This window comes from Canis lupus, chromosome 1 (genome assembly GCF_003254725.2).
Source record: "Canis lupus dingo isolate Sandy chromosome 1, ASM325472v2, whole genome shotgun sequence".
NCBI lineage: Eukaryota > Metazoa > Chordata > Mammalia > Carnivora > Canidae > Canis > Canis lupus.
Window position 1 is genome coordinate 70,252,644 of NC_064243.1, and position 24,791 is coordinate 70,277,434.

The 24,791-nt window shown below is 41.6% G+C and overlaps 1 protein-coding gene across 1 annotated transcript; it reads left to right on the plus strand.

Moving 5' to 3' along the window:
- Window positions 1–5,960: 5,960 nt before the first annotated feature.
- PRXL2C (peroxiredoxin like 2C) lies at window positions 5,961–17,612 on the plus strand. Its single transcript, XM_025423090.3, has 6 exons — window positions 5,961–6,305; window positions 6,683–6,751; window positions 7,799–7,852; window positions 8,012–8,117; window positions 12,292–12,423; window positions 15,218–17,612. Exons 1-6 carry the CDS (start codon window positions 6,090–6,092, stop codon window positions 15,343–15,345), a joined length of 705 nt encoding a protein of 234 aa, XP_025278875.3. The 5' UTR covers window positions 5,961–6,089; the 3' UTR covers window positions 15,346–17,612.
- Window positions 17,613–24,791: the final 7,179 nt, after the last annotated feature.

Genomic DNA, 24,791 nt, shown 5'->3' on the forward strand with positions numbered 1-24,791 from the left:
AAGCAGGACTAATCTATTTTCTGTCTACAAGAGACTCACTTTAGATATAAGGACACCTACAGCCTGAAAATAAAAGGTTGGAGAACCATTTACCATTCAAATGGTCCTCAAAAGAAAGCAGGGGTAGCCATCCTTATATCAGTAAAACTAAAGTTTATCGCGAAGACTATAGTGAGAGATGAAGAGGGACACTATATGATACTTAAAGGATCTATCCAACAACAGCACTTAACAATCCTCAATATATATGCCCCGAATGTGGGAGCTGCCAAGTATACCAATCAATTAATAACCAAAGTTAAGACATACTTAGATAATAATACACTTCTACTTGGTGACTTGAATGTAGCGCTTTCTACAATCGACAGGTATTCTAAGCACAACATCTCCAAAGAAACAAGAGCTTTATTTTTTTTTAATTATTTTTTAAAGATTTATTTATTTTATGCAGAGAGAGAGAAACTGAGAGGCAGAGACACAGGCAGAGGGAGAAGCAGGCTCCATGCAGGGAGCCTGACATGGGACTCGATCCCAGGACCCCAGGATCACACCCCAGGCTGCAGGCGACGCCAAACCGCTGTGCCACCAGGGTTGCCTGAAACAAGAGCTTTAAATGATACACTGGACCAAATGGATTTCATAGATATTCACAGAACTTTACATCCAAACGCAACTGAGTGCACATTCTTCTCAAGTGCACATGGTGGAACTTTCTCCAGAATAGACCTCATTCTGGGTCACAAATCAGGTCTGAACTGATACCAAAAGATTGGGATCATCCCCTGCATATTTTCAAACCATAATGTTTTGAAATTAGGACTAAATCACAAGAAGTTTGGAAGGACTTCAAACACAAGGAGGTTAAGGACCATCTTGCTAAAAGATGAAAGGGTCAACCAGGAAATTAGAGAAGAATTAAAAAGATTCATAGAAACTAATGAGAATGAAGATACAACCATTCAAAATCTTTGGGATACAGCAAAAGCAGTCCTGAGGGGGAAATGCATCACAGTACAAGCATCCATCCAAAAACTGGAGAGAACTCAAATACAAAAGCTAACCTTACTCCTAAAGGAGCTAGAGAAAAAAACAGCAGATAGACCCTATACCCAGCAGAAGAAGAGAGTTAATAAAGATTCGAGCAGAACTCAACAAAATCGAGACCAGAAGAACTGTGGAACAGATCAACAAAACCAGAAGTTGGTTCTTTGAAAGAATTAGTAAGATAGATAAGCCATTAGCCAGCCTTATTAAAAAGAAGAGAGAAAAGACTCAAATTACTAAAATCATGAATGAGAAAGGAGAGATCACTACCAACACCAAGGAAATACAAACGATTTTAAAAACTGATTATGAGCAGCTATATGCCAATAAATTAGGCAATCTAGAAGAAATGGACACATTTCTGGAAAACCACAAACTACCAAAACTGGAACAGGAAGAAATAGAAAACCTGAACAGGCCAATAACCAGGGAGGAAATTGAAGCCGTCATCAAAAACCTCCCAAGACACAAAAGTCCAGGGCCGATGGCTTCCCTGGGGGAATTCTATCAAACGTTTAACGAAGAAACCATACCTATTCTACTAAAGCTGTTTGGAAAGATAGAAAGAGATGGAGTACTTCCAAACTCGTTCTATGAGGCCAGCATCACCTTAATTCTAAAACCAGACAAAGATCCCACCAAAAAGGAGAATTATAGACCAATATCCCTGATGAACATGGATGCAAAAATTCTCAACAAGATACTAGCCAATAGTATACAACAGTATATTAAGAAGATTATTCACCATGACCAAGTGGGATTTATTCCTGAGACAAAAGGCTGGTTCAACACTCATAAAACAATCAATGTGATTCATCACATCAGCAAGAGAAAAACCAAGAACCATATGATCCTCTCAATAGATGCAGAGAAAGCATTTGACAAAATACAGCATCCATTCCTGATCAAAACTCTTCAGAGTGTAGGGATATAGGGAACATTCCTCAACATCTTAAAAGCCATCTACGAAAAGCCCACAGCAAGTATCATTCTCAATGGGGAAGCACTGGGAGCCTTTCCCCTAAGATCAGGAACAAGACAGGGATGTCCACTCTCACCACTGCTATTCAACATAATACTCGAAGTCCTAGCCTCAGCAGTCAGACAACAAAAAGACATAAAAGGCATTCAAATTGGCAAAGAAGAAGTCAAACTCTCCCTCTTTGCCGATGACATAATACTCTACATAGAAAACCCAAAAGACTCCACCCCAAGATTGCCAGAACTCATACAGCAATTTGGTAGTGTGGCAGGATACAAAATCAATGCCCAGAAATCAATGGCATTTCTATACACTAACAATGAGACTGAAGAAAGAAATTAAGGAGTCAATCCCATTTATAATTGCACCCAAAAGCATAAGATACCTAGGCATAAACCTAACCAAAGAGGTCAAGGATCTATACCCTAAAAACTACAGAACACTTCTGAAAGAAATTGAGGAAGACACAAATAGATGGAAAAATATTCCCTGCTCATGGATTGGAAGAATTAATATTGTGAAATGTCAATGTTACCCAGGGCAATTTACACGTTTATGCAATCCCTATCAAAATACCATGGACTTTCTTCAGAGAGTTACAACAAATTATTTTAAGATTTGTGTGGAATCAGAAAAGACCCCGAATAGCCAGGGGAATTTTAAAAAAGAAAACCATAGCTGGGGGCATCACAATGCCAGATTTCAGGTTGTGCTACAAAGCTGTGGTCATCAAGACAGTGTGGTACTGGCACAAAAACAGACACATAGATCAATGGAACAGAATAGAGAATCCAGAAGTGGACCCTCAACTTTATGGTCAACTAATATTTGACAAAGGAGGAAAGACTATCCACTGGAAGAAAGACAGTCTCTTCAATAAATGGTGCTGGGAAAATTGGACATCCACATGCAGAAGAATGAAACTAGACCACTCTCTTGCACCATACACAAAGATAAACTCAAAATGGATGAAAGATCTAAATGTGAGACAAGATTCTATCAAAATCCTAGAGGAGAACACAGGCAACACCCTTTTTGAACTCGGTCACAGTAACTTCTTGCAAGATACATCCACGAAGGCGAAAGCAAAAAAGCAAAAATGAACTATTGGGATTTCATCAAGATAAGAAGCTTTTGCACAGCAAAGGATACAGTCAACAAAACGAAAAGACAACCTACAGAATGGGAGAAGATATTTGCAAATGACGTATCAGATAAAGGGCTAGTTTCCAAGATCTATAAAGAACTTATGAAACTCAACAGCAAAGAAACAAACTATTCAATCATGAAATGGGCAAAAGACATGAACAGAAATCTCACAGAGGAAGACATAGACATGGCCAACATGCACATGAGAAAATGCTCTGCATCACTTGCCATCAGGGAAATACAAATCAAAACCACAATGAGATACCACCTCACACCAGTGAGAATGGGGAAAATTAACAAGGCAGGAAACCACAAATGTTGGAGAGGATGTGGAGAAAGGGGAACCCTCCTGCACTGTTGGTGGGAATGTGAAATGGCGCAGCCACTCTGGAAAACTGTGTGGAGGTTCCTCAAAGAGTTAAAAATAGACCTGCCCTACGACCCAGCAATTGCACTGGTGGGGATTTACCCCAAAGATGCAGATGCAATGAAATGCTGGGACGCCTGCACCCCGATGTTTCTAGCAGCAATGTCCACAATAGCCAAACTGTGGAAGGAGCCTCGGTGTCCATCGAAAGATGAATGGATAAAGAAGATGTGGTCTATGTATACAATGGAATATTACTCAGCCATTAGAAATGACAAATACCCACCATTTGCTTCAACGTGGATGGAACTGGAGGGTATTATGCTGAGTGAAGTAAGTCAGTCGGAGAAGGACAAACATTATATGGTCTCATTCATTTGGGGAATATAAATAATAGTGAAAGGGAATAGAAGGAAAGGGAGGAGAAATGGGTAGGAAATATCAGAAAGGGAGACAGAAGATGAAGACTCCTAACTCTGGGAATCGAACTAGGGGTGGCTGAAAGGGAGGAGGGCGGGGGCGTGGGGGTGACTGGGTGACGGGCATGAGGGGGGCACTTGATGGGATGAGCACTGGGTGTTATTCTGTATGTTGGCAAATTGAACACCAATAAAGAAAATAATAAATTTATCATTAAAAAAAGATTTTACTTATTTATTCATGAGAGACACAGGGAGAGAGAGGCAGAGACACAGGCAGAGGGAGAAGCAGGCACAACGCAGCAAGCCTGATGTGGGACTCCGAGATCATGCCCTGAAGCGAAGGCAGACACTCAACCACTGAACCACTCAGGCGTCTCTAAAGATTTATTTTAAAAATAAATTTAACTTGGAGCACCTGGGTGGTTCAACCAATTAAGCCTCTGACTTTTTTTTTTTAATTTTATTTATTTATTCATGAGAGCTACAGAGAGAGAGGCAGAGACACATGCAGGGTCCATGCAGGGAGCCGGACGTCAGGCCCTGGGCCAAAGGCGGCACTAAACCACTGAGCCACCAGGGCTGCCAGAGCCTCTGACTCTTGATCTCATCTCAGGTCTTCCTCTGTGGTTGGTGAGTTCAAGCCCTGCTTGGGAGTGAAGTCTACTTCTAAACAAAAAGTGTTTTTTTTTTTTTTTTTTTAAGATTTTATTTATTTGAGAGAGAGAGAGAGGGAGAGCACTGAGGGAGAGTGAGAGGAAGAAGCAGTCTCCAGTGAGCAGAGAGCCCTAAATGGGGCTCCGTCCCAGGACCCTGAGATCATGACCTTAACAGAAGGCACACACTTAACCCTCTGAGCCATCCAGGTGCCCCCAAATAAGTGTTTCTTGTTTTAAAAAGATTTTATTTATTTATTCATGAGACACACACACACACACACACACACAGAGGCAGAGACACAGGTAGAGGGAGAAGCAAGCTCCATGCAGGGAGCCCGACGTGGGACTCGATCCCGGATCTCCAGGATCACGCCCTGGGCCGAAGGCAGGCGCTCAACCGCTGAGCCATCAGGGCTGCCCTAAATAAGTGTTTCTTTACTTAAATTTTTATTTATTTGAAAGAGCGAGAAAGCGCACACGCTCCCGGGGGGCAGGGGCAGAGAGACAGGCCTAAGCAGACGCTGGGCTCAGGGGGAGCTGAGGTGGGGCTCAATCTCAGGACCCTGAGATCAAGACATGAGCGAAAACGAAGAGTCCCACTGTGTTTAACCCATTATGCCACCCAGAAGCTCTCCCGCAAAAATCCTTTAAAAATAAAATAAAAAGAAATAAAATTTAATTCTACACCTAAGATGTGTTCACTACATGATATATTAATGATACCTTAAAACAAAAACAAAACACTAGAAGAACTAAGTAGGGGATGGGTTAAAAACGGAATAGAAGTAAAATAGAACAAATCTGTTGGTTCATTGATTTGGCTGTTCTGAGTAGAAAATTCTTTAAGTTGGTAAGTGCTTCTGCAGGAGAGCTAAGAACACTCCAGCCAGGCAGTTACGGAAGGAGGAGCCTGCTTCCTTCCTCAACAACATTTTCTCGCCTCGGAGACCGGAGACGGAGTCAGAAAACGCGCAGGAGGTTTAAACCTCACTTGCCGGGCAGCTCGGTGGCGCAGCGGTTTAGCGCCGCCTGCAGCCCGGGGCGTGATCCTGGAGACCCTGGATCGAGTCCCACGTCGGGCTCCCTGCATGGAGCCTGCTTCTCCCTCTGCCTGTGTCTCTGCCTCTCTCTGTGTCCCTATGAATAAATAAATAAAATCTCAAAAAAAAAAAAAAAAAACCGCTCTTGCCTGCGCATCTCGACCCCCGGAGCCTAACCTTCGGGCGGCGGGGGCCCCCGCGCAGCCCCCGCACCGCCTGCACGGCCGGCACCGCCCCGAAGTTTGCCCCGCGCCTGCCTGGACCCCAGCTCCGCCCTCGGCGTCCCGCCCCGCCCCGCCCCTGGCCGTGCGCCTTCCCGGTCCTCCCGCCACGCCCGGTGCGCCCAGCTCGGCCGCCGCCCGACTCTCCTCGCGGCCGTATCCGCCCGGGCCCGGTGGCGCGAACCCGGCGGGTCAGGTGCAGGGCGCCATGGCCGAGCCCGCCCCCGCCCCCGCCCCCGCCCCCGGCCCGGTCACGCAGCAGGTCAGCGGCCGCGCCGTCCCAGCCGCGGCCCCGAGCGGCCCCGAGCGCGGGCAGCCCCTGTCCGCCGCGGTGGCCGAGCTACCGGTGCTGGACGCCTCCGGGAGGCGGGTGCCGTTCGGCGCGCTGTTCCGGGAGCGTCGGGCCGTGGTGGTGTTCGTGCGGGTGAGCGCAGGGCCGGGCCGAGGCTGCCTCCAGCCGGGGCGGGGGGCGGGGGGCGGGGGCGGGGGCCGTCGGGGCCTGCGGGAGCCGGGGCCGGGCCACCCCTGCGGAGTCCTGGGGCTCCCAGGCGATCTGCGGCTGCGCTCGCGGGCTCCCGGAGGCCTGCAAGCCGAGCGCAGCCGAGGCCTCGCGCCGCAGAGGAGCCCGGGGGCGGGGGGGGGGTGCGCCCCGGGTCTAAGGCCCTCCGGGCGCCCTCCACACCGTTTCTGCCAGCCGGGAGGGGCGTTCGTTAGCGTCACGCCGAATCGAGGGCTCGGGCTTTTCTGGAGCCCGAGGGCATCGGTCGCTAACTTGTCCTTTGTGCCGTGTTGGGATTTCAGCATTTCCTGTGTTACATTTGCAAGGAATACGTAGAAGATCTGGCCAAAATCCCCAAGAGTGTCTTACAGGTAAGTTTCCTGAGAGCCGCAGCGCGCCCTGCTTCAAAGTCATCTTACAAGAAGCGCGGTGGGGTGAGGTGCAGGGTACGACCCCTCCCCGCCGCGGGCCCTCAGCCTTCCCACACATCTCTCCAACACCTTCAGGAAAGAGAGGGAGACCGTCGAGGTCTTTTCTCTCCTCCTTTATTCGCTACTACCTGCTTCTTAACATACCAACCATAATAATTTTGATGTTAGTAACCTATTTGCAATGTTGAATGATAACCAAAAGCGCAAATGCTAGAAATTATTGATATTTTATTCCCTTTATTTATTTTTAAATAAGAGCACTCCAAATAGGGGCGCCTGGGTGGCTCAGTGGGTTGAGTCCACCCTCCGCCCAGGTCATGATCCCAGGGTCCTGGGGTCCAGGCAAATCGGGCTCCTTGCTCAGTGGGGAAGCCTGTTTCCCAGCTAGTTCGCTCTGGGTCTCTCTCTCTCTCTCTAGCTCACTCTCTCAAATAAATAAAACCTTAAAAAAAAAAAAAAACCCACTCGGAATAGTTGTTTAGGAAAATACTAAAATATCTTAAAGGTTAACATTTGTATTTGTTAGGATGTGCCTTCCACATTCCTGTGACAACCACATATATATGTTATTTCTCAGGCACAGATGAGCCCCAGATGAGCTTTTGAGTGAAAGAATTGGACAACCTTGGTAAAACTAAGATCTGTTGTCATCAGGCCTTACTAATTGGGATGTGAAAAAATAAAACCTGTCTGATTAAGCCTACTTCAATAATTTTTATTCTTTTTTAGTGTATGCCTTTGGGTGGAGCATTGAGATTTTTTTTTGGAGATGTTGACTATAATATCTTGAAGTTCTTAAGAGATCGACTGAATGAACATTTTGGCAGACATTGCTTTGCTTTGACTCACACAATTTTGCTGTTTATTCCATTCTTCTAGAAGCCTATAGGTGGCATTCGAATGGAACAGAAGAGTTGGATAAGGGGAGGTTTTATAAAATATATATAATTTCTGGTAATATGTACCTGCCCCTTTTTTCTCCTAAAGGAAGCAGATATCACCCTTATAGTAATTGGACAGTCATCCTACCATCATATTGAGGTAAATATATCAGAAATTGAGAAACTAACAAATCTGTTTCAGACATAAAAATTATTTTATTTGAACCGCTAACTGTAGATTGCATTGCTAAAATAAAGATAGGTTATCATTACTTTTCTCTCACTTTTATTTATACAAATTCCAAACATCTTTTTTTAGCCTTTCTGCAAACTGACTGGGTATTCTCATGAAATCTATGTTGATCCTGAGAGAGAAATCTATAAAAAATTGGGAATGAAAAGAGGTGAAGGAATTGCCTCTTCAGGTAAGACATGAAACATCTCATCAGAAAACATTGATGGTGCATTTTCACACTTGTGCATAGGAAAACAAATGGTAAATTCACAAATCAGGCTGCTTTTTATGATTCTAGTAAGTGGGCCCGATACACCGGAGTCTCAAAGATTCGTTTCCTGGGTATAATGACATAGACAGCTGTTTGTGAAGTACTAAATGAGTGAGGAAAGCAAGTTAGAGAACAGTGTTTTCAGTATGATTCAATTTTTGTGGAAATAAAAAACATTTTCATAAAGATGGAGAGTACATATGTGTGTATGTGTCATGAGAAAGGTTTTAAAAGATACTGCCATGCTTACCCCAAAATATGGAAGTTAGAAAACTGGCTTTTGTATTTTTAACAACGACTACATTTTACTTCTGCCATTAAATGAAAAGTAATGTTGCTTGAGTTGTTATATTTTCTTAACACCATGGCTTTTAAAGCTGCATGTTTTGTAACTGATGAAATCTTAGTTTTCATTTGAAGCCCACCTCCAAGCCGAAGCTGTTTCCCTCGTTGAACTTGAATAGCAACTTGTACTGTGTCATATGCCCTATTAATGCACTTAAGGTGGCCAGATAGTAGAGTTAGTCGAAGTATGAGATTTTGTCTTCACAAGGTCCACATCCCTGCCTTTAACGCAGTTCTTTGTAATTAAGAGAGCTTCATCAGTCTTAGGTGAACTATTTCTGTGTGTATTAGGTAGAAAGAATGGCTTCTGAAATGCCAGTTGAGAGAACTCAGACTCAAATTCTTCCTCAGCAAATATTGTTGAGCTTTTGTCCTTAATCTCCACCTTGTGGATGCTCCCAGGAGGACAGTGATAAACAGACCCTACCATCCTGAAACTCATACTCTCTTCTGGGAGACAGAGGCAAACAGCTGATTACAATTTAAGGGCTTGTAATAGAGAACATGTACTGGGAATACCGATGCCAGAAATATGAGGGGAGAGAAGAATCTGGGAAGACTTCTCAGAGGAGGTGTCATCTAAGCCCTCTCTTAAAGGAGTTAGCTGGGTGAAGTGAGACTGGGGAAGGGTGTTGCTGGCGGAAAGTAGCACATGCAAAGGCAGATAGGGATGAAAAACTGTGACTCTTGGAGAAGTGGGGGTCCCTACGTCAGGCCAGAATTTAGGAGCCAGTTTGGGAATTGGTGTGAGCCAAGGGACAGGTTGTGGCTAATTCAGGCCGAGTCTGGGGTGACCTGTCAAGGAGCTTGGATTTGTTCTGGAGGCAGTGGGGGCACCATCAGGCATTTGAGGTGGAGAAGTTATAGTTATGTGTCCACTGTGGATGAGTAGTTGGAACTTGCCAGATCAGAGCGAGTAGTGGGGGGTAGTAATAGGCTGGAAAGAAATAACGGCAGGAAGTAGAGATGGAGAGGAGGGGATGGGTTGGGAACTGTCAAGTCATAGAGTTGACATGATGCCTTTACTGCTGTTTTTGAGAAAAGCAACCTAAACTTTATTAAAACTAATGATGAACTAGCATACACGTAGAGTGTACCAAGAGTGTTTCTCCTCAGTATAGGAAATGGCAATGTATAGATTGAGAGCCTTACTTACTGGCAGACTGTTTTCTGTGTTCTAACAGTCCCAGCGTAAGTTATCATTTAGCACTCCAGATCTAAACTGTGAGTTTCACCTTAGTAACACCTCACTGTTCATTGACACAATAAAAATACAGAATTGTAAAAATGGATTCTGAACAAAATATATGCTTATAATTATTAGAGAAGTTATATTCACATCTTTTAAAGTCCTGTGACCTGTGTTAAAGTGCTATATTTCCAACCAGGAAATAGTATTCTCTCATAAAATCATCTTTTAGGGATCCCTGGGTGGCTTAGCAGTTTGGTGCCTGCCTTTGGCCCAGGATTGAGTCCCGCATCAGTCCCCTTGCATGGAGCCTGCTTCTCCCTCTGCCGTGTCTCTGCCTCTCTCTAAGTGTGTCTATCATGAATAAATAAATAAAATCTTTTAAAAAATAATCTCTTAAAAGTTTCTCTCTGAATAAGCAGAAATCTCAGAATCAATCTGAGAATAGTCCTACTTGAAGATTAAGGAACTAAAATATAACTTTAAATTAATGGAAATTTTATAAAGACAAAGAATAAGAAAATAAAGCCCTTAAATACCAGGGAGTAATGGGTTTGTAGAAGACTGAAAAACAGGAGTTTTGTACATAAGGACTAAATTTAACTGGGCAAAATTAGATTGTGTTTGAAGCAAAGATTGTTAAATTTTAGGTCATGGAATCTCCTTCAATTGAATTTCTAATATTTTGGAAATATTAAATGACCCCTTCTTAGGTATTTGGATTTTTAAATATTTTAGATATAAAATCCTAGGGAACAGGAGAATTTAGTCTTTTACTCAGGTCTCTAAGCTATTGGGCCGTATTTGTTTCTTGGTAAGATGACTGTGCATCATCATGGAAATAGAAGACTCAGAGAGAGGAAAGAAAAAGATAGATATCTGGAAATACTTAAGGATTCAGGCAGGTCAAAGGCAGCATAACCATCAAAACAAAAAGCCAAAAAAAAAAAAAAAGCATGACATAAAAGGCAGGGATAGGAGAAAGATAAATTATAAGAAAGGTAAAGAGACTGGTTCCCTTTGCTCAGAGGAAGAGAAAGTGCAGTATTAGTCACTGTGGGAAAGGAGTTAGAAAAGCTGACAGCCATGGGAAGATGGAGAGGCAGCTGGACTATCTGTCGTTACAGACCACTCCCGAGGTCTTGGTAGCCGAGCCTGGGAGAGGCCATTTCCTTCTCTGTTCATTTCAAGATGGGTGTATGTATCTATTGAGATGCCTTTCCTCCAAGCAGCAGGGACACAGGGGAAAGGACCCGGGCCTCTCTCATCTCGTGGCTCTGGCATTTTCAACCCAAGGCCTCCAAGACTGTAGAAGGAACATGAAAGTTTTGAGGAGCTGACCAGGAAAAGACCCACATCATTTTACCCATGAGTTAGAACATAGTCACCTGGCTGCACCAAACTGCCAGGAAGACTGGAAATGCAGTTTAGCTGTGGGCCCAGAAAGAGGAAGTGGGTTTTGATGAGCCTATACCAGTCTGTGCCACAGTGTCTCTTGAAAAGGAGTGTAGACACATAGTAGTAGGTGAGAGATTAAACAGATAAGAAATGGGGTATGAAAAGGGAAAGCATTAAGGGCACCTGGCTGCTTCAGTCAGTAGAGCATGGGACTCTTGATCTTGGGGTTGAGAGTTTGAGCCCCATGGTAGGTGTGGAGATTACTTAAAATTTGTATAAAAGAGGGATCCCTGGGTGGCGCAGTGGTTTGGCGCCTGCCTTTGGCCCAGGGCGCGATCCTGGAGACCCGGGATTGAATCCCACGTCGGGCTCCCGGTGCATGGAGCCCGCTTCTCCCTCTGCCTGTGTCTCTGCCTCTCTCTCTCTCTCTCTCTCTCTCTCTCTCTCTCTCTCTCTGTGACTATCATAAATAAATTAAAAAAAATTTGTATGAAAGAAAAAGTAGGGGGAAGCACTGCCAGTTTGAGGTGCCTACAGCTGACATTTTTCTGTGGCAGATGACTGGGATATCTCATCACTTCTTCCTTCAACATAGTAGTTCTCAACCAAGGGGACATTTGGTGTTATCTGCAGACATTTGTGGTTTGTCAGAACTTCAGTGAATGGTACTGTGACGTCTAGTGGATACACAGGCAGTGATGCTGCTCAGCAGCCTACATGGCACTGGACAAAGACGTGGTCAAGAATGTCAACAGTGAAAGGCTGAGAAACCTTTCTTTGAAGGAAGAAGACAAGTTGAAAGTAAGATAACACAAGAAAGAGAACATTTCAAGGGGGATGGGCAAAAATGGGTGAAGGAGGGGGAGGTACAGGCTTCCAGTGATGGAATGAAGAAATCATGGGGATGAAAGGTACAGCATAGGGAACGTAGTCAGTGGTATTGTACCAGTGTTGTGTGGTGACATATGGCAGCTACACTTGTGGGGAGCCTCACCCAACCATAGAGCTGTGTAATCACTACATCGTATGCTCAAAACTGATGTCCATTCTGTGTCAACTATGCTTCAAAACAAGAATGTTTTACAGGAGCACTACCATTATCTTCTGATATCTGATTGAATATAAAATGATAATATCTAAAGACACTTCCCAATATTTCAGGAAAGAGCCCTCACATAAAATCAAATATACTCTCAGGAAGCATTCGGAGCCTGTGCAGGGCAGTGACTGGCCCTCTGTTTGATTTTCAAGGAGACCCTGCTCAGCAAGGTGGAACCCTCATCCTAGGTCCAGGTAAGCAGCAAAGTCCAAAGCCAGCACTCTTTTTGTGCATTTCTTCATAAAATAGATACTATGTAAAAATAGCAATTTGACATTGTAACAGTCATGATTCTGTGCTTGTAGGGGTCACCTCTGTTTTCAAAGGCATCTGTGTATTTTTACTGGTTGTAATGTGCCTGAATGATCTCAGGTATTTGGGATAGAAAAATCCGTAGTGGTTTGGTGAATTATATATGTCTATAAAACTATTTAAACAGTTCATGGATGGGGGCAGCCCTGGTGGCTCAGCGGTTTAGCGCCACCTGCAGCCCGAGGTGTGATCCTGGAGACCCGGAATCGAGTCCCACGTCCGGCTCCCTGCATGGAGCCTGCTTCTCCTCTGTCTGTGTCTCTGCCTCTCTGTCTCTCACTCTATGTGTGTCTCTATGAATAAATAAATAAAATCTTTTAAAAAACCAAACAGTTCATGGAAGTGGGGCGCCTGCGGGGCTCAGTAGGTTAGGCGTCAGATAATTGATTTCAGCTCAGGTCATGATTTCAAGGTTGTGGGATCAAGCCCTGCATGAGCTGTAATCAGCGGGGAGCGTGCTCGAGATTTTCTCTTTCTCTACCTCCCCCACTTCTCTACACTCGCATGCTTTGTCTCTAAAATAAATAAATCTTCAGATGCCTGGATGGCTCAGGGGTTGAGCATCTGCCTTTGGCTCAGGTCATGATCCTGGGGTCCTGGGATCGAGTTCCATATCAGGCTCTGCACAGGGAGCTTGCTTCTCCCTCTGCCTGTGTCTCTGCCTCTCTCTCTCTCTCTCTCTCTCTCTCTCTCTCTCTCGCTATCTCTCATGAATAAATAAAATCTTTAAAAAAATTAATCTTAAAAAAAGTTCATGGAAGTGAACATTTTCACAGAGAGTAAACCATCAAGCCTTTCTTCTTCTTCTTCTTCTTCTTCTTCTTCTTCTTCTTCTTCTTCTTCTTCTTCTTCTTCTTCTTCTTCTTTCTTCTTCTTTCTTCTTCTTTCTTCTTCCTCCTTCTTCTCCTTCTCCTTCTTCTTCTTTTCTTTTTTTTTGTTCAATAGCAGAAATCACTCCAGTTACTTCTATCTAACAAGATTCCAAAACTTGCTCAGTGTCAGGGAACTCTGCTCCAGGGACAGCTCATTTGGTAACAATTACTATAAGCCACATAGTTTTAATAGCTTTATTGATCACTTTGGACCACCTGGAATTTCTTTGGCTACATGGTTGAGTGTTGGATCTCTACCATGATCAAGTATTGTAGTCAGGGACAGGCACTCACATATAACAGTGTGAATCACTAAATTGTGAATACATTTTTCTGTTGTTCTTCCTCTTTAAAATTGTCCACATTAGTGAATGTAGCTTCTAGAAGTTATAAAATTAACATTTACTTTAATAAACTCCACATGTCTGAAGTCTTTAGAAGGAGGCTTTTGACCACACATTATGGCTTTTGGGCTTTCTGCAGCTGGAGCACTGTGGCTAGCTAAAACCTTTAATTTTATCTATCCTTCTCTTGTGGATTTATACCAGTTAGACTAGAAAAAAAAAAAAAAAAAGAGGCCCTGTTTTATGAGAATAAGTCCTCTAGATTAGCCCTGAATGACATTGAGCCATATTTTTGGATGGCTTGTTTCCATCTTCAGACCTATTTTGAGTCCCTAATCTCCATGTCTCAGCATCAATTAACCACATGTTCAGGTGTGTAAGTGACGAGCACACAGAGACCATCATTTGTGTGCCAAGTTGGGAACATAATAAGGAGAATATCTTGATACTGCCTGCTGGAAGAAATGTAGTTCCTCTAAGTAAAGAGCTGGGTATACATATTTATACAAACTTTTCCTGGTTAAACCTATATTTCATTTTGCCTTATTTGATAATCAGCCAATTTATGATATTAAATTTATAGTGATTATTATAAGTACCACAGGTAAGTACAATGCAGAAAATATACTTCTTATGACATTTACTTAATTGTATGTTTTACATTAAAATTGTAGTCTTGAGTCCAAAAATTAAAGTAAAAAAGACCCTAGACCTATAAATTATGAATTTGTTATTTAAACAGATAAAAGGATTGTGGACATCTAAGTGTATTATAACTGACTTTGTCAATGTCCTGATTTTTCAGCCTCTTTTGGTCTATGGTTGTAATGCAGATAGCCTATTAAATCAGTGTTTGGGAGTGAATTTTTTTTTGAAGTGAGTGATTTATTCCATTATTACATTTGAGAAACAGATGTGATTTTCCAGCTTGATATCTATATTAGTTCCATATTCTGCCTGTTTGACAGGACATTTTATTTAATTACATCTAATAAAACCTAACAGAGGTTATAATTTAAGAATCTTTCCCCTTGGATCTCATAAAACATTAAGTATCACTCATTTAAACCATAATCCTTGTTATGCTTTATTACCTTAATTAAAAATTATTAGGGCATTATATAGAGAATATTATGAACTCCAGGCAATTAATTTTTCCCTTTAGACTAATTAAAAGTTGAAAGGCTTCCTTGATTCTAATAAGCAATAAATCTAATGAATAATACTATATACTGGGACGCCTGGGTGGCTCAGTGGTTGAGCATCTGCCTTTGGCTCAGGTTGTGATCTTGGGGTCCTGGGATTGAGTGGCACATCTGTCTCCCCACAGGGAGCCTGCTTTTCCCTCTGCTTATGCCTCTGCCTCTCTCTCTGTGTCTCTCATGAGTAAATAAGTAAAATCTAAAAAAAAAGAATAATACTATATGTCAACTTCTGCCTTTTATTCTATTCTCTTTTAGGTAACAACATCCATTTTATACACCGTGATAGAAATAGATTGGATCACAAACCCATCAACTCTGTTTTACAGCTTGTAGGAATTCAGCACGTGGACTTCACAAGCAGACCTTCAATTATCCATGTGTGATGGTATAGACACGTGTCACTTTCAAATGGACCCTTGAGATATGACCTGAAATGTTCAGAGTGTGGTATCCTTGTGCAGTGTCTAACTTGTTGGCTTTTGCCAGTTTAAGGAGTTATGAAAACATGAAGAGACCATGTACTATTTATTGCATTCTGGGAGGCATTAGTTGTCAAAAATGTGACATATATTTATAATTCTATAGCTTTTAAAATTTTACATAAAAATTTTATTTATATAAAATAAAAGCTATAAAATTAGAAATACCATTCTTTATTTTATATTATGGTATATCCATTCAATGAAAGTTTCTATTGGCCATTAAAAAAATAAATTCTTTCAAAGAACATATAAAGGGAAAGGTAAGCAACTCACTACCATTTTACCCAGTGGAAAAAGCAGGATATTTAATTCTGTAAATAATACAATGTTTATATTTTTTGTTTGCTTAGGGAAAAAAATATGGGAAATAAACACACCAGAATATTGTCAGTAGGTGCCTCTATGTGGTAGAGGTGTCTTTATTTTCTTTTCCATACTTTAATCTCTGAACTGTCCTATAATGAGCATGATTCATTTATTTGGCTAGGAAAAGTTCTTTAAAAATTATATGAAGAATATATTACTACATAGCAAGCTCCACAAAGTTGCATTTATGTAGGTTGCTGTCCACATGTTTCTATCTTCATTGCTTTACTCAGAGGAAATACAGCAAACCAGACCTTCTGCATAGCCTGTGTTCAAAGCACCTTGTACCAACACACTCACTATCCATTTCTCTAGGATTTTTGCAAGGAGCAGTAAAAGGAGAAAAAAAGTCTCATATATTTTAAAATATGGTTCAGTATATTTTCTGAAAGGATTTTAAGAATTGTTTAAACTAAAAAAAAATTATAATTTAAATGTATACTGCTTTGATTGCCAGATGGCTTTTATTTAGTGTATTGTTGTCCTCTTTTATTTCTCTAGTAGGTTTAGTTGGGAAGTTTCTGAGAAATTCTTTTTTTTTAATTTATTTTTTATTGGTGTTCAATTTGCCAACATATAAAATAACACCCAGTGCTCATCCCATCAAGTGCCCCCCCTCAGTGCCCATCACCCAGTCACCCCCACCCCCACCACCTCCCTTTCTACCACCCCTAGTTCGTTTCCCAGAGTTAGGAGTCTCTCATGTTCTGTCTCCCTTTCTGATATTTCCCACTCATTTTTTTTCCTTTCCCCTTTATTCCCTTTCACTATTTTTTTATATTCCCCAAATGAATGAGACCATATAATGTTTGTCCTTCTCCGATTGACTTACTTCACCCAGCATAACACCCTCCAGTTCCATCCATGTTGAAGCAAATGGTGGGTATTTGTCATTTCTAATGGCTGAGGAATATTCCATTGTATACATAGACCACATCTTCTTTATCCATTCATCTTTCGATGGACACCGAGGCTCCTTCCACAGTTTGGCTATTGTGGACATTGCTGCTAGAAACATCAGGGTAGGGGGATCCCTGGGTGGCTTAGTGGTTTAGAGCATGCCTTTGGCCCAGGGCATGATCCTGGAGACCAGGGATCAAGTCCCACATCAGGCTCCCTGCATGGAACCGGTTTCTCCTTCTGCCTGTGTCTCTGCCTCTCTCTCTCTCTCTCTGTGTGTGTGTGAGTGTGTGTGTGTGTCTCAGGAATAAATAAATAAAATCTTAAAAAATAAAAAAATAAAATCTTTAAAAAATAAATAAAAAGTAAACATCGGGGTGCAGGTGTCCCGGTGTTTCACTGCATCTGAATCTTTGGGGTAAATCCCCAGCAGTGCAATTGCTGGTTCGTAGGGCAGATCTATTTTTAACTCTTTGAGGAACCTCCACCAGTTTTCCAGAGTGGCTGCACCAGTTCACATTCCCACCAACAGTGCAAGAGGGTTCCCTTTTCTCCACATGCTCTCCAACATTTGTTGTTTCCTGCCTTGTTAATGTTCCCCATTCTCACTGGTGTGAGGTGGTATCTCATTGTGGTTTTGATTTGTATTTCCCTGATGGCAAGTGATGCGGAGCATTTTCTTCTGAGAAATTCTGACGAAAATACAGTAAGATCAAACTCTTGGTAATTATTAGCAAGTATATACTGCTTTGAATTTTTATAAGCTTTTATATCAAGCGTATGAGGTCACATGCAAAAAATATATTTTAAGTTTCCAAATATTTTAATGTATGTTTGTGTATATACACATAGACAATCATGTTTTTAATCAATAAAAATGAAATTTCTCATGAAATTTAAAATTAAGCAGTTTTGTGCTATTTTTTATACTGAGGAAGCACTGGTGACCCAGATCCCTCTGCTGATTTTAGTCTTAACACTGCTGAATCATAGCTTACACAAAACTTCATATGTTTGTAAATGTATAGCACATTTCCCTAAGATACAAATGTTCTTTGTGTGGCTTCAGGGAGATACAGTTATACAAACACAGTGCAGTGGTTTGCTGACCCAAACAAACATATTTAGAACCAAAATATTTTTTTAAAGATTTTATTTTTTTGAGGGTGAGGAGGAGCAGAGGGAGAGGTACAAGAGCAAATTCTGTGCTGAGCACAGAGCCCAAAGCAGGGTTCAGTCCCACAACCCAGGGATCATGACCTGAGCAGAGACCAAAGTTGGACACCTAACCAGCTGAGCCACCCAGGCATTCCAAAACAAAAATTTCTCATAGGTACTGTGAAATCTATAAACATGCGCTGTACCCAATAATGTACTAGACTCAAAATTTTGAAAAAATTTCCTAAAGTAAATACAAAGAAATACTAGTAGAAGAATATGATCTAGCACTTTATGCTAATTATTTATCAAGTAGTATGCCAAGTGTTCTACATACATTAGCTCTATAGAATTGGCATCATCATCATGCCCGTTTCACAGAGAAGAAACATCTTTTTTTTTTTTTTTTTAAACTGTGCTTTTAATAAGAAAGTGAGGAAATCACCAGGGCCAAAAGCAGAAGCAGAAATAAGGCTGATGACCATGCCCTGAAGCCGTGGCCTGCTCTGGAGTTTGTGCTCATCCCAGGAATGTTTCTTCGCCAACTCAAAGGCAAAGGCCTTGTGCAGTACAGAGTTAAAACCAAGACTAGTGCATAAACTGTGGCCTGAGACCTATGCCTGAGACCTGGGGCTTCTAAGGGCTACAACTCCATAGACAAAGAGGCCAGTGAGGAAGTGTTGTAAGACTTCTACAATGAATCACTGAGGCAAAAATTTTAATAAGATGAAAGTGCATGTTTAATTTAAAAAGCAAATATTTTTCAAGAAGATTGATAATAAGCTAGTAACCTGCATAAAATGCTTATTTATGTTACCATCTACCACTGGGGCCAGAGTGATAACATGGACCATGTGAAACTGAGAGACAGACTTTGTAAAGAAGCAACATCATCTACTCCAAAGTTCCTAGTTATTTTAAGAAGAGTGTTCCAGAAAATTAATTAAAGATGTGTAGTTGCAGAAGGTACATTTACACATCATTATGTGAAAAATTGGTTTTCATTTATTTATTTAAATAGGCTCATGCCCAACATAGGGCTTGAACTCATGACCCTGAGATCCAGAGACATGCTCTACTGACTGAGCCAGCCAGGTGCTCCTAGTTTTCATTTAGAACAGAGTTCTTTTAAATTAATTTCGCTCATTTTCTTGTACCCAATAAAAAGTAGAGTGGCAGCTATTCATATACTGGCTCTATTAGCAGAAAACTTTGAAAATAGTTACAAGATGTCAGTTTTATATTAGCATTACATAAATTTGAATGATTATCTATTGTGATAAAAATAATGTTATACTAAATTAAGAAACCTACAGAGCAGAATATACTTGGTATTTGTTTTGATATACATATAATTTGTAATTGTGTCTAAGCTGTCAGTCAAAATAGATATTATAGTTGTTAAAATTTAACACATTTTTAAAACTTTTTATAGTGGTAAAATATACATAAGATAAAAATTACCATTTTTAAGTGTCCCCAGTTCAGTGACATTAGGTATATTCACAGTATCATGCAACCATCACCACTACCCATCTCCAGAATTTTGTCATATCTTACTGAAACTCTGTACCCATTAAATAATACCTCTCATTGCTCCCTCCCCCTAGCCCCTGCTAATGACAATTCTAAATTTCTGCCTTTATAAATTTGATGACCCCAGAAACCTCATATAAGTGGAGTCCTACAATATTTATCCTTTTATGTCTGTGTTGATTTCACTTAGCATAAAGTCCTCAAGTTTCATCAGTGGTGTAGAGCATGCACTTCATTCCTTTTTAAGGCTAAATTATATTTCATTGTATGTATGTACACATTTTATTCATCCATCCATCCCTCAATATTGAATGTACACCCTGATAAACAAGTATCTGTTTGATTCCCTGCCCAGGAGTGGAATTGCTGGATAATATAGGCATTTTGTGTTTAAGGAACCACCATACTATTTGTTTTCCACAGCAGCAGCCAGACATACATTTTATGTTCCTCCCAGCAGTGTACAAGGGTTCCAATTTCTCTATATCCTCACCAACACTTGTTTCTATTTTTTTAGATATTGATTGATTGATTGTAATTTCTATATCCAGGGTGAGGCTTGCACTCACAACCCTGAAATCAAGAGTCACATGCTCTACTGAGCCAGCAGGTGCCCCTTTTTTTTTCATAGCAGCCATTCTAATAGGTCTGAAGTGATATTGCAGTTTTGACAAAATTTACCGATTTATAAACATGTATACACAATAACCCCCCAAAACATTATCTATGAGCAGGTGATGTTGAATAATTATTTTTTATTTTTAAGCCCCATGTCTGGCGTGGAGCCCCATCACAGAATACTGAGATTGAGACCTGAACCGAGATCAAGACTCTGATGTTTAACTGACTAGCCACACAGGCGTCCTCAAATAATTTTTTAAAAGATTTTATTCATTTATTCATAAAAGACACACACACACACACACACACACACACACACACACACACACAGAGGGAGAGGCAGAGACACAGGCAGAGGGAGAAGCAGGCTCCATGCAGGGAGCCCAGCGTGGGACTTGATCCCAGGTCTCCAGGATCATGCCCTGGGCTGAAGGTGGCGCTAAACCACTGAGCCACCCAGGCTGCCCAATAATTTTTTTTTTTTTTTTTAAAGAAACATGGTACCCTGAACTTTGTTGCCCAGTGTTAGGCAGACATTAAAAATGTCTGAAGTATTAAAGAGCAGCTTTTGTAAATCAACCTGCGTTGTCCCCACTGGTAGTGAACATGTTTTTTAAATGGGTCCTATATGTTTTGATTTCTTTAAGTTGGAATCTTTAATGATTTTAATGAATGGTGTGCCAAAAAACTCTCATTTTGAAACTTTTAGCAAATAACAAGCCTTACAAACAGGAAAACATGGAAATCTGACTTTTAAATAAGAAGGAAGCTAAACAGGATAAATAATTGAAAGCTCAAATAGGATAAAATATTTAATTTTGAAATTCTGTAATTTTGCTTTACAGTTTATGATGGAGCTCCTATTTTTAATTGGGTAAATAAATGTGAATTCTGTATCAGAAAATAATGAAATGGGGGTACCTGGGTGGCTCAGTAGTTGCGAGTCTGACTTGTGATTTCACCTCATGTCATGATCTCAGGGTCATGAAATAGAGCTCTGCACCCCATGCTCATGGGGAGTCTGCTTCTCTCTTTCTTTCTCCCCTGACTTGCATGTGAGCTTTCTCTAAAATAAATAAATAATTCCTTAAAAAAAAAATGAAATGGAAGGGCACCTGGCTGGCTCACTTGGTAGAGCACACCACTCTTGATCTCAGGATTGTGGGTTTAAGCCCCACATTGGGGGTAGAAATTACTTTAAAAAAAAAAAATGAGGGATCCCTGGGTGGCACAGTGGTTTAGTGCCTGCCTTTGGCCCAGGGCGCGATCCTGGAGACCCGGGATCGAATCCCACGTCGGGCTCCCGGTGCATGGAGCCTGCTTCTCCCTCTGCCTATGTCTCTGCCTCTCTCTCTCTCTATCATAAATAAATAAAAATTAAAAAAAAAAAAAGAGCCTTTCATGAAGGCGGAGAAGGAAGCCCCTGCCCCTCCCAAAGCTGAAGCCAAAGCAAAGGCTTTGAAAGCTAAGAAAGCAGTGCTGAAAGGCGTGCACAGTCACAAAAAAAAAAAAAAAAAAAAAGAAGATCCGCATGTCACCTACGTTCCGATGACCCAAGACCCCTGCGTCTCCGAAGGCAGCCCAAATATCTTCGAAAGAACGCCCCCAGAAGAAAAAAGCTTGATCACTATGTCATCATCAAGTTCCCCTGACTACTGAGTCAGCCATGAAGAAAATAGAAGACAACAACACACTCCTGTTCACTGTGGATGTCAAGGCCAATACGCACCAGACCAAACAGGCTGTGAAGAAGCTGTATGACATTGATGTGGCCAAGGCCAACACCTTGATCAGGACTGATGGAGAGAAGAAAGCATATGTTCGACTGGCTCCTGACTATGATGCTCTGGATGTTGCCGACAAAATTGGGATCATCTAAACTGAGTCTAGCCGGCTATAAATCTAAATATAAACTTTTTCATCATAAAAAAAAAAGAAATGGGAAAAAGGGGAACAAAATGGCCTGTGATTATGTAGCATCAAAATTTGGTGAAATATTGAAGAGAATTATAAGTGGAGAATTTATATAATGAATTTTATCTTGTAAAAATTATGTATTGAAGAAAGAAAGTTGAAGCAAGAAAGCGGAGGCAAAAGACAGTATTTGAAAATGTTAGGGCTAGGACACCTGTGGCTCAGCGGTTGAGCGGTTGAGCGTCTGCCTTTGGCTCAGGTCCTGATCCTGGGGTCCTGGGATCAAGTTCCGCATGGGGCTCCCCATAGGAGCCTGCTTCTGTGTCTCTGCCTCTCTCTCTCTCTATCTCTCTGCCTCTCATGAATAAATAAATAAAATCTTTTTAAAAATGTTAGGGCTGAATGTTTTTTAATATAAAAAAATGGACTTGAAAATGTCCTCCATTTTTAAAAAAGATTTTATTTATTAGAGAGAGAATGAGCCAGAGGAGGAGCAGAAGAGGAGGGAGGAGGAGCAGAAAGAATCTCCAGCAGACTCCTTGCTGAGCATGCAGCCTGACACAGCGCTTAATCCCTCAACTCTAAGATCATGACCTGAGCCAAAACCAAGAGTCAGCCACTTAAGTGAGTGAGCCACTTAGGCACCCTGAGAAAGTATCCTCCATTCAACAAAACTTTCCCTGAACTTACCAGGTACTTCAGTACCTGAAGACACGGAATAGTCTCCATTTGAAATGTGGACTACAGAGAAAAATCAAATGAAGAGGTCTACAATTCTAAGTCAATTAACTACAAAATGCAACATTAGAGGGAATTTTATTTAAATTAATTTGAATTAAAAATAATAAAACAGGGCACCTGGGTGGCTCCATCAGTTAAGCATCTGCTTTTGGCTCAGGTCATGATCCTGGGGTCCTGCAATTGAGCCCCATGTCAGGCTCCCTGCTCAGCAAAGTCTGCTTTTCCCTCTCCCTCTGCCCCTTCCCCCTGCTTGTACTTGCCCCCCTGCCTCCTCTCTAATAAATGAGTAAAGAGTAAATCTGAAAAGAAAATGAAACAAAACAAAACAACATGGGGCACCTAGATGGCTCAGTTGGTTGAGCATCTGACTCTTGGTTTTGGCTCAAGTCATGATCTCAGAGTTGTGGGCTAGAGCCCTGCCTCCTGCTCTGTGCTCAGGAGGAGTCAGTTTCAGATTCTATCTCCTTCAGTCCCTACCCTCCACTCCTGCATACTCTCTTTCTTGCTATAAAATAAGTAAATCTTAAAAAATAAAACCATATTGAAAAAAGTTTTCAGAAAAATACCAATGACATGGCATTAGAGACAGATTCAGCTTAGAAATGGACTAAAGCATATAAATATGATTAAGCACAATTATCCTAAATTTTCCTAAAATTCAGCTAATCAATATAAAAGTTTAAAATTTTTTAGAAAGAATTTTCTTTTTATTATTTTTTTTAATTTTTTTAAAAATTTTTATTTATTTATGATAGTCACACAGAGAGAGAGAGAGAGAAAGAGAGGCAGAGACATAGGCAGAGAGAGAAGCAGGCTCCATGCACCGGGAGCCCGACGTGGGATTCGATCCTGGGTCTCCAGGATCGCGCCCTGGGCCCAAGGCAGGCGCCAAACTGCTGCGCCACCCAGGGATCCCTTTTTATTATTTTTTATGTAGGCTCCACGCCCAGTGCAGGGGTTGATCTCATGACCAGAGCTGAAATCGAGTCACTCTACTGACTGAGCCACTGAGGTCCCTCAGAAAGAATTTTATTTTATTACTTTTAAAAGATTTGAGAGAGAGATGTGGACAAGGGGCAGAGGAAGAGAGAGAACCTTCAGCAGATGCCATGCTGAACGCTGGGGGCTCGATCCCACAACCCTGAGATAATTACCTGAGCTGAAACCAAGACTCAGATGCCCAAAATTTTATTTTGAAAATAGTTTAAGAAATCTCCTAACATTGAAATAATTATCAGTCAATAACTATTTCAAGAAATTATTTTATTTATTTTTATGTACATTTTATTTTTATTAATTTTTTAAGATTTTACATATTTACTCATGAGAGACACAGAGAGAGAAAGGCAAATACACGGGCAGAGGGAGAGGCAGACTTCATGCAGGGAGCCTGATGTGGGACTCGATCTGGGACTCCAGGATCATACCCTGGGCTGAAGGCAGCCGCTAAACCACTGAGCCACCCAGATGTCCCTATTCTTATTAATAATGATCCTGGCTCATGGCTACGACCTCCGATCTGGGCATCTCTCCGGTGGCTGAATACCAAGAACCAACTTTTACCCATCACAGGTCCACTGTGCATGAATTCATTGTTCCTGGATTGTTGCCATGGCTTGTTTTACTCTTGCATCAAAAATCAAAGGAGCACATTACATTTGTTTGGAAATAGCACCATGGGTGAGGTCTATGAAGATGGAAGGTGCAGAGAACACCTTCACTGACCTGCCATGTAGAAGGCAAATTTCTTTTCATAAGATCACGCTTCTCATTATCAATTAATCAGTAAGTGAGATTGCTTTCTGCACTCAGCACTATGCTGGGTGTTTGGAAGATACAGTATATAATATAAAAATGGTTCCTGTCTTTCAGGAGCTTATAGTCTATCTAGTTGGGGAAAGCCAAAGTAACTGCAGGGAATCCAGAAGAGATTATGATGGTGTCGGGCAGCCCCGGTGGCTCAGCGGTTTAGCTCCACCTTCCGCCTGGGGCGCGATCCTGGAGACCAAGGATTGAGTCCCACGTCGGGCTCCCTGCATGGAGCCTGCTTCTCCCTCCGCCTGTGTCTCTGCCTCTCTCTCTCTCTCTCTCTCTCTCTCTGTCTCTCATGA